General features: G+C 39.0%; 2 protein-coding genes across 2 annotated transcripts; one reads left to right on the plus strand and one right to left on the minus strand.

Moving 5' to 3' along the window:
• Positions 1-381: 381 nt before the first annotated feature.
• On the minus strand, positions 382-1,539 carry LOC148205778 (uncharacterized). Its single transcript, XM_088112095.1, has 3 exons — positions 1,216-1,539; positions 1,020-1,124; positions 382-940 (listed from the first exon to the last, which is right to left on the minus strand). Exons 1-3 carry the CDS (start codon positions 1,531-1,533, stop codon positions 407-409), a joined length of 957 nt encoding a protein of 318 aa, XP_087968221.1. The 5' UTR covers positions 1,534-1,539; the 3' UTR covers positions 382-406.
• A 6,814-nt stretch (positions 1,540-8,353) lies between these two features.
• LOC148205779 (uncharacterized) lies at positions 8,354-10,352 on the plus strand. The gene has a single exon (XM_088103794.1). It carries the CDS (start codon positions 8,656-8,658, stop codon positions 10,162-10,164), a length of 1,509 nt encoding a protein of 502 aa, XP_087959920.1. The 5' UTR covers positions 8,354-8,655; the 3' UTR covers positions 10,165-10,352.
• Positions 10,353-10,756: the final 404 nt, after the last annotated feature.

Consider the following 10,756-nt stretch of genomic DNA (forward strand, 5'->3'; position numbering starts at 1 on the left):
GCGAAAGCCTTCGGTAATGGCCATACGAGGGCATTTACCGAAGGGCAAAAGCCTTCGGTAAAATGCAGGGCAGGTTTCAGCAAAATGGTTTTTCTTGTGCAACCCAGACCTGTATAACAAATTTCAATTACAAACAGACCTGCATAACAGTTTTCAAACACATACAAACATGCATAATGTGCATCTCAAAGATCCAATCAATGATCAATATCCAATTCACATCAAATAATCCACAAGACATCCATTAATGTATAAATAATGTATGAGGTAGTTCAAACTCAAAACAATGTAACACAAGGATGTTGTAACATCCAAAGTCTGTAAGTACATCTAACATTGAAATGATATCAACTGAAAATGTTATAATATCCAAATGTTTGTCTAACAAGTAATAAGAAAATGAAACCTAATAATGTACATAACTATCATCAGAATGATTTTCATCATCCTGCTCCTCTATTGATGGCTGGACTGGTGTGGGTTGGACTGATGAGGGTTGGACTGATGAGGGTTGGACTGAAGTGGGCTGCTGAGTGGCAGCAGGTGATGAGGAGGCTCGTGGCTGGGTCAGAGGGATATTTTGTACTTCCTGTGAGGTTTCAGGCAAGACTCTCATGATCAGGGCCTTGAAGTTCGTAAACTCTGTTCTGAGATCAGTGATCTCCTGGTCACGTTGATGGAGTTCCTGCCTCAGGCGAACAACCTCGTCAGGAGTAGTGGTGGAAGAAGAAGGCTGGTGCTTCAGAGTACCTCCTCTGGATGCTGTATAGTTTGCAGCAAGCTGTCCCGCACCATATACTCGTCCCTTTTTCTTCCCACCAACGATGTCGATCCAGCACTGTGTCCTACGGATGTCATCATCTGCATTACTGGCATCATCCGGTGTAGGAGCTGACTCATGTTCAGATCTAACCTGTGAAAGTCTCGTAGAAAAGTCTTCCTGTTGAAACATTAAAAGCAATGTCAGAGAACGATAGTATAACAGAAATAAAAAATTAGTAATAGTGTTATTTGCTTACATGAGTCTTCCGAGATCTTTCATCAACAAATTGATTAGTTCCCTTCCGAACATGAGTCTGTGCAAAGACCTCATCAACATGGACCGCCCGTCCTAGAGCCTGTGCCTGTAACATAATTAAGAATTACAAGCGTACATATGAAATACAATATACAAAACTTGTGTATGAAAGAAAAAGTTATGTAATGAGATTATACCATACGAATGGCATGCTCATGAATGGTGATCGACCCACCAGTATGCAGGGTGCCACCCCTTTCAGACGCTCTGTTCCGCTGGGCTTTGGCACACTTATTGCGGAACTCTACTGTATTCCAATGGGCCAGTAAAGAGTTCCAAATGTGCTCACCCAGCCAGTTAGGGCGCTGTGCTGCATTCCGGGCATCCCTAAACATCTCTGACAGCCGATGAGATGCTTTCATGTGGAAATTTCTGTGTATCTGAGTTTCATGTTCAGGTTTCCACTGCACCTTCATCTGTAACATTAAAGAGAACAAACATTGATTACAGAACATACTAAAATAAGAGGGACAATTAGTTTAGTGGATTGTTCACCTGAAAACGCTCCCAGAATGCCTTTCTGTCGTCAAGAGGGATTGCTCCCCAAGTAGGCCATGGACTTAAAAACTGTTGCTTTATTGAACGTGTGATGGCCTGGGAAGCAACCCTAGATGGAATAAACCTGCATAACAAAACTCATTTCAATTACAATACGGTTTAAACATCAAATGATATCAACAGATTATAAACTTACCCTTTACCATAGGGCTCAATCCATGGTCGATCATGGAGGGGCGGGTCAACATCTTCAGCATCACCACTTGAATCTGGATCACCAAGTGGTGTGACAGTCTCAGAAGGAGGCACAGAAGATGAGGACGGTATAGAAGTAGGGTCAGGGAGAGGAGTGGGGGTAATAACAATAGGGGGAGGAGTGGGGGTGGCAATAATAGGAGGAGGAAGAGGGTCTGCTGTAGGGGTTGTAGAAGGGTGTGCTGCAGGAGGACGAGAAGGGTCTACTGCAGTGGTAGTAGAAGGGTGTACTGCAGGAGGAGGAGTAGGGTCTACTGCATGTGTAGGAGTCTGTATACTAGGGGTAGGAGAAGGCCCCACAGATGATGTACTACCGGGAGCAGGGGTAGGTAGTCTAGCAGGCACCCTAAGTACATACTTTGGTGCCTGCCGTTGCCTCTTTGTAGGCCTTGCTACCCCTTTTCCTTTATCAGGACGCTCTGAACCTTGTCCTGTCATTACTGCACTCAAATGGTTACAAATAAAGCGAAAAAAATATAAACAAATAAAGAAGGATGAATTGTTTTCAAAGTCAATGTATAAGTAATTGCAAACAACTTAAAGATGGTATTTTAGATAATGTTAATGAAATGATAGTCCAATTTGCTACAATAGATGTTCAACATTCAATCATCGTCATCATCATCATCATCTTCATCTTCATCTTCATCTTCAGCATCGTCTTCTTCTTCTTGTTCTTCTTCTTCATCGTCATCATCACCATCATCTTCTTCTTCTTGTTCTTCTTCATCTTCTTCTTCTTCTTCTTCTTCTTCTTCTTCCTCTTGTTCTTCATCACCTTGTATTGTTGCTTCTAATTCATCTCCATCACCATCAGGGTCGACCAATGCGGTTATACGTTCAACTTCGATAATTTCTTGTGATTGTGACATTTGGTCAAGTTGGTAGGCTACATCTTCCTCAACTTCATTTGAGTCTATGCGACCTCTAGGCTTCGTTTGTATTGCTACGGCCCAACCACGCTTGTCAATATTGCGAAATGGTGGATATGGCACATAATAAACCTGTCTGACATTAGATGGTAGAATGAAAGGATCAAATGGCCCATATCTTAATCTCTGGTTCAGTTCGACAATATTAAAGCGTGGATCGACTCTAGTACCAGCTCTAGAAGGATCAAACCATTCACAATAAAACAGTACCACTCTGTTTGGAGAAGTGTGACAAGACAATTACATGTATGAAGGGTTAATTTAAAGTGAATCATGATCTACAATCATGAGAAATCAAAGCTGAAAGCATCTGTACTTACTCACCACATAAGTACATTCACTTTATAAGACATTTTTTCTTGCAAAAGAAAATATAGAACAAAAGAGTTATTTCAATCATAAAAGGCTGCAAGAGCAAATCACCAACAAGTCTAATTGCTGCTGATACAATTCCACGTGTAAATGGAAACAACTTGTATTGTCAGACAGGTTTTACATGAAAATGGAAACAACTTGACTGGAGACTTGACTTCTCAGAGAGGTTTGACATTGGACACAGCTAGGGAAGAACAAGGCAATCAATTTATTCAATTTATTCCAGTTTAATTTTAGGTAGTTTATATTTTCCAACTTGGTTCAGTGTCAATATCTATTTCAAAGTTGTTTGCATTGTTGTTTGGTGCTTTGTTTCATTAAAACTTTGTTTGGGGTGTGAGGTTGCTTATTTTCCTGCATAATGGGTTGTTAGGAGGTCATATTCTGATCTATGTTGTTTATGTACCAATTTCCAACTTAAACAATTCTAATTTCATAATATAAAGTTGCTGGAATTGATTAATTGACCTTAGAGCAACTTGTGTGCATTTTCACATCTCAAAACCCCATTATGAGTTCATTTTTGGTATAAGTGGAAGTTGTCAACTCTGATTATGTACAACAACCTTGAAAGAATGAAAATATATGTGTAAAAGGCTGTTACTTTTTTAGTAATACTAAGCTTCATCTTCAAATTTGAAAAGCATAAATCTACTTCCAATCTAGAAATTTCAGTGAAGACTTTTATCAAACACTTTGAAAATTTCAATGTTGAAAATTGAATTTCGTGATTCTGCTCCACTTTGTTGAATTATCTTGTTTTCTTAATGCATTTTAGAGCATTTTTGTTACCATATGTAATGTATTTGACAGTTTATACACAATTGTTATATAGTTTGGAAAAAAATAAAAAATACAAGTTAGTATGAAGTGGTTAGGGGTGACAGATACACTTTGTTTATAGTAACCCTAAGACCCCAACAGATAGGCATGATCTCCCCCTTCTTAGAAGATTAAATTGCTAATGAAGGAAAAATGTGGACAGATTTTGTGGAGTGTATGTATATTGCAGATGAAGGAAGAGAAGGAAGGGGCTGCAGCCACAAAAACAACACTTGTTTTAGGAATCAAGATCCCAAGAAAATTCCTGAAACAATGCTGCTTTTAGAAACAAAGCAAGTTTTAATGCATCTTCTTGTAACACCTGCTTGGGCCGCAATTTTAGCTCTAAAAGGCACTTCTGTGACCAACGACAACTCAAACAACAGCCATTGGAAGAATGACAGGGTGCCATGCCACATGGTGCAATTGTAGTTCTGTGGCTGGAGTGTATTTTGTTTCAGAACAGGGATTGTCCTCTGTAGAAGGGAATTTCTTCCCTTGGAACCTATCATTTACTCCATTTTCTTCTCTGTCTTGAACCAAGACCTATCATTTACTTTCAGCACTCTTCTATACTTTTGGCTTAATCACTACAAATAGCTATATATTGAGAAACTACGTTCTTTGTATCTCACACTAACTCTTAACCTAGTAGTAAATATTAATACCAAAACCACTTTCTTCTTTTGCTTCCTCTGCATGTTGCTTCTCATCTCTACTATGTTAACTCAGTCATCTAAACATGCTTCAATGGGTAACTATACTGCATCTGTTCCTTCCTCAAATCAACACGAACCACTCTTCTACCAACTAATCTACATCTTTCTTTCTTGTTATTCCTATTCCCATTTAACTAAACCAATTCAAAATAACTTGCTTTTCATTTTATTTTGACTTTCCAATAATATTAAGGAAAACTTGTCCTAGTTTATTAATCCAAAAGCCAGTAAAGAACATACCTCAATGCGTCTCCCGATAGCCTCCCTTGACAACGACAGCCGCCCTCACGTCACGGGAGCACCCTCTTCTGTACGCCTTCGCAGACCTCGTAATGTTAACGGACCACCCTCTTAACGGCAATGCCAATGCACTGCTGGAACACCACTGAACCCTACCCACACAATGTAACCGGACATACGAGAAAGGGAGAGGGAGAGGAAGACAAACTTGGGCGACGAGAATGGGAAGCACAAATTAGGGACGACAACGGATAGGGAGGGGATGAGGGAGCACAACGCAGAGTTGACCTTTTTACAAAATTGGGCGCGAGAACAGAGAGGGAATACGGTGTTGTCTTACGAAATTAGGAACGACCTATGCCAATACGCCCAATTACTCAGTTTAAGGGGTCGAGCCTCTTACCGAAGGCCACAAACCCCTCGGTAATGCTCTTTTGACCTTCGGTAAATTCATTTCACCATGTCCCTCGGTAATGCTCATTTTGACCGTCGAAAAACTTTATTTACCGAGGGTCCCTAGGCCTTCGGTAATTAACCTTCGGTAATAAGCAAAAATCTTGTAGTGTTTTATAAATAATAATAAAAACATTTTAAAGGTTTAAACACATGTGTGATCGCACGCATCGTCCTTGTGTTAGAACCTTTTCTTCTTCTCTTCTAAAAAAATTTAATAATAAATGTTTTAAAGGTTTAAACACATGTGTGATCGCACGCATCGTCATTGTGTTAGAACCTTTTCTACTTCTCTTCTTAACAATAATAATAAAAATATTTTAAAGGTTTAAACACATGTGTGATCGCACGCATCGTCCTTGTGTTAGAACCTTTTCTTCTTCTCTTCTAAAAAAATAATAATAATAAAAATAATAATAAAAATATTTTAAAGGTTTAGACACATGTGTGATCGCACGCATCGTCCTTGTGTTAGAAACCTTTTCTCTTTCTTCTATAAAAATAATAATGAAAATATTTTAATGGTCAAGCACATGTGTGATCGCTCGTATCGTCCTTGTGCTAGAAACCTTTTCTCTTTCTTAAATAAAAAATACCAAAAATATGTTTTAAAGGTTAAGCACGTGTGTGATCGCTCGCATCGTCCTCGTGCTAAAAACCTTTTCTCCTTTTTATAAAAAATATAAAAAATACAAAAATATATTTTAAAGGTTAAGTACAGGTGTGATCGCTCGCATCGTCCTTGTGCTAACAACCTTTTTCTTCTTTCTCAAATAAAATTATAAAAATATGTTTTAAATGTTAAGCACATGTGTGATCGCTCGCATCGTCCTTGTGCTAAAAACCTTTTTTTCTTTCTCAAATAAAATTATAAAAATATGTTTTAAAGGTTAGGCACATGTGTGATCGCTCGCATCGTCCTTGTGCTAAAAACCTTTTCTTCTTTCTCAAATAAAATTACAAAAATATGCTTTTAAGGTTAAGCGCATGTGTGATCGCTCGCATCGTCCTTGTGCTAAAAACATTTTCACCTTTTTCTCAAAAGATACAAAAAACTGTAAAATCTTCAAAAACTAAAAACATCAACACTTTCAAGCAAACAAACAGTCTTTCTGCCAGAACTACATGATCCTTGATTCTCCATTAAGAGTGGAGATACGTAGGAGCAAGGTTCGTCCTTGTCAGGTTCACTTCCCAAAAATCCAAAATCATTTCAAAACAAATTTTCAAACAATTTCCAAACAAATTTCTCAAACAGATTCAAAAGAACTACGTAACCCTGATTTCTCATTCTGAATGAGGATACGTAGGACCAAGGTCAATCCTTGTCGGGCCCAAAAAACTAAAAAATATGTTTTGTTTATTTAGAATTTTATTTTAGGGGATAGTTAAACATTTTGAAAACCACATCATATTCGTGCATTTAGTTAAAGGTACTGCCTTAGGGCAGGCGTTGTGGGGTGCTAACACCTTCCCCACGCGTAACCGACTCCCGAACCCAATCTTTGGTTTTCGTGGACCGTGCTTTATCGTTTTATGGTTTTCCCGTAGTTTCCCATAATAAACGATGGTGGCGACTCCAAATCTCTTTTTTTTCAAAAAACCGTTCTTTTTTTGGATCGTCGTCCCGTCGCGATTCCGGTTGCGACAATTTTCAATAAGTACTTTTTAATACCCATTAACATTGTATTTAATTCTTATTATATGAATCATTATTTCTTATATTTAATTAAAAGGTAAAAATTACAAAGAAAACTCAAAATACCCGTCAATATCCTACCATTTCTTCCTTTTCCAAGTACATTAATCCTCTAATGTTACGAATATACTTCTCCTAAGAGAAACATAATATTAGGATTAAATATCATCATTTTATTAATTTTTCAATTTAGAATTAGAATCAGTGAACACACTATTAATTGATTAAGACCAAATAATTGTTGCAACATCTAACTAAAAGTTATTATGGACAAAACAATAATATTTGCATAAAACACATAATCTTTATCATTATACTTTCCTTCCTTTTTCTTTGTCACTTCTTTTTCTTTTTATTTCCTTTTCCTTTTCTTCTAAAATTTTATCTTGAATTTCTTTTTCTCTCGACTCTTTCTTTAATTTATTTTTCTCTTAACTCTTTTACTTTGATTTCTTTTCTCTCAACTCTTTTTTTTTATTTCTTTTTCTCTCAACTCCTTTTTTTTCTCTCAACTCCTTTATGTTGATTTCATTTTCTCGCAATTCCTTTTTTCTTTAATTTCTTTTTCTCTTAACTCCTCTTCAATTTCTTTCTCTCTCAACTCTTTTTCTTTAATATTTTTCTCTCTCTCCACTCATTTTCTTTAACTTCTTTGGAAAACGCAAAATGAAATTTGTATAAAACTCAAATATTATCTTTTGTTGCACTATCTAAACTTCCATCCATCAATCAATGACCAACAGAGTTCGAGCCACAAAAGAAAGAGCGAAAAATGTAAAAAGACAACGAAACCAAAAAAATCTTTTTGCATCTTTATTGGTCCCAAAATTGGTTGATGGTATAATCATAAACTGACTAAACCAATGAGAGAAGGACTTGAAAACCTAACAATATAAACATGTGTTAAAATAGTAAGAGGGGTAGAAAAGTCAATTTGGTGAAAGTTTGTTTGTTTATATTGTTATAGGTAAAATATACTAAAATTACAAAAGAAAATTATTTTATTCATATTTAAAAAAATTAAAGAAACCAAGATTTTTCACTGAAATTTAAACAACTAAGGAGTGTAAAGTTGTAAAAAAGGTGAAAATGGGGCAATCTTATTTTATCCACACTCTAAGATACTGGTAAACATAATTTCCTGCTGTCTCTATAAGATGACTTTGCCTGCAGGAGCAATCATATGCTCTCTGTGTTTTAGTAACAAGTATTACATCGACCAATCAATTGATTCTGTTTCTGCTACCGCATACGAATTCAACACCTCACCAACACAGTCTCTTGATGTGTGTGCCATTGGCTATTGCCAAATCAAAGTGAGAGAGCATCGTAACTACCATGGAATGAAGCGCACAATAAAACTAACAAAGCCAAATTTAAAAAATAAATAAATAAAAAGGGATTAAAATAAAAACATCGATTGGCTCCGCCGCAGCTCAGCACTAACAAAGAGCATTCATGTGGATGTGATATCATTTGATTTCAGTTATTACCGTATGATATGACGAAACTGCCCTCGCCCACCACACCCTGAATCTCTAACTCCGTGTCCTTTCTTGTCCGTTTCCAAGAGTGAGAGCCACCATGGACAGCAGCGGTGGAGGAAACCGAGCGGAGGCGGAGCGGTGGCTGTACACTGCGAACAAGCTGTTGACCGCGAGGGACCTGCACGGGGCGCGCTCCTTCGCGATCCGCGCGCGCGAGTCCGACCCGACTTATGAGGCCTCCGAGCACCTCCTGACGGTGATCGACACGCTCCTGGCGGGAGAGTCGCGAATCAACGACCACCACTGCGACTGGTACGGGATCCTCCAAATCCTCCGCTACACCACCAACATGGACCACATCTCCTCCCAGTATCGCCGCCTCGCTCATCTCCTCGATCCCAGCCGCAACCTCTTCGCCTTCGCCAGCCACGCCTTGTCCCTCGTCAACGACGCCTGGTCCGTACTCTCTAATCCTGCCAAGAAAGCCATGTACGACACCGATCTCCGGCTGCTCACAACTCCGCCGCCGCAGGCCCCGTCGCGTCCTCTTCCTCCTGCACAGCCCCAACCCACGCCCAGGCGAAACCCTAGATCGAGGGATGATTCGGCTGAGACGACTCGGCCGAACTCCAATCGTACCGAGTCCGCTGAGTCGACTCGGCAGACCGGAACCGTCGAAACCGACGGTGGAACGAGTTTCTGGACCTCGTGCCCTTACTGTTACGTTTTGTATGAATACCCAAAGGGGTACGAGGACTGTACCTTGAGGTGTCAGAGTTGCCGAAGAGGGTTTCATGCGGTGGTGATACGGTCGCCACCGCCGTTGAATGGGAAAGACGGTTCCTATTGCAGTTGGGGTTTTTTCCCGTTGGGATTTTCTGGGGATTCGAAGGACGTGAACGGGTTATCCTCCAATTGGAACCCGTTTTCCCCTTTGTTTCCTTGCCCTTTGAAGGGGTCGTCCTATAGTAAGCCTAAGAGGAACTGGGATTACTATGATGAAGAGGCTGCCGCCGCGTTTATCGAGTTATCCGATCCCAGTGACGACGATTCCGGGGATGGAGACTGGAGGGTTGTGAAGAGGAGTGGGAGGAAGAAGACTAGAGTTAATAAAGATTCTGGTGATAGAAGGAGGGAAACTGTGGGGAGAGCTAGGAGGGGTGTCCATACAGGGCATGAGAATGTGGGTTCAGGTGATCCTGTTACAGCTGCTGGTGCTACTGCTACTGCTAGTGTCAAAGCTAATTCTAGTGCCAAATCTAATGCTAATGCCAAAGTCAATGCTAATACCAAAGTCAATGCTAATGCCAAAGTTAATGCTGCCTCTCCTATGCCTTCTGGTGCAAGGGCGGAGTCTAGTAAGAAGACTGCGTTGGGTGGTTCGAGAAGGAGGGGTGCTGGAAACTTGGGAAAGTTGGATTTGAATGTGGAGTTCAGCAATGAGGTGGAGGAGCCTTCCCGTGGAGTGCGCGATCGTGAAGGGAATGCTGCTGGACATGCTGAGGATAATATTGAAGGGATTGGGTTTTTTGAAGGCCTTGATGAGTTCCTCAGTAGCTTGCCCATTCTCAATGTTGTGGCAGATGATAAGGTTAAGGGTCATTAGTCTTATAGATGCATCTTTTTCCTGAGTGTTGTAGAATTTAGATGTTGTTACTTTTATGTTTGTACCAGATGCATAAAATGATGCTGAGCTATTGTGAATTCTTGTCATTGTTAAATTATATAATAATTTCCGGCAATGTGTCTACTTTAGTTTTGAACTATTTGAGGAGGATTACTTTGTTTTCTGTAGATTATGGCTTTATGATTGAGGAATACATACATATATATATATATATATACATACATACATATATATATACATACATATCTATATATATATATATATATATATATATGTATATATATATATGTATGTATATATATATATATATATAGTTGTTGATTAATGTTTTGATCATGTACACACACTCATTAATAATGCATGTGAGAGTTTGCTTTGGACTTTCCCTTAGTTCTTTAGTGCAGACTGTGTTTGACAACCCTAATGCATAATGTAAGTATTACCCGTTGGTGCCAAACTCCTAATTTTTTGCAATTAACTTGTATCTAAAACAAGTTTTAATCCATTTTAAATGTTTCTGTTTCAATTTTGTTTGATTTGTTTTTTGTGCTGTTGTTTCTTCTGCCCTGTT

This window comes from Vigna umbellata, chromosome 1, assembly GCF_029865625.1.
Source record: "Vigna umbellata cultivar VRB3 chromosome 1, Vumbellata_1.0, whole genome shotgun sequence".
Classification (NCBI taxonomy): Eukaryota; Viridiplantae; Streptophyta; class Magnoliopsida; order Fabales; family Fabaceae; genus Vigna; species Vigna umbellata.

Bases quoted from the DNA above. Each gene is read 5' to 3' on its own strand.
- LOC148205778 (XM_088112095.1), bottom strand. From the start codon at position 1,533: ATGTTCTGTAATCAATGTTTGTTCTCTTTAATGTTACAGATGAAGGTG. The intron at 1,125-1,215 runs GTATAATCTCAT...ATTATGTTACAG, and splicing joins ATGAGCATGCCATTCGTATG to GCACAGGCTCTAGGACGGGC. The intron at 941-1,019 runs GTAAGCAAATAA...ATGTTTCAACAG, and splicing joins AAAGATCTCGGAAGACTCAT to GAAGACTTTTCTACGAGACT.
- LOC148205779 (XM_088103794.1), top strand. From the start codon at position 8,656: ATGGACAGCAGCGGTGGAGGAAACCGAGCGGAGGCGGAGCGGTGGCTG.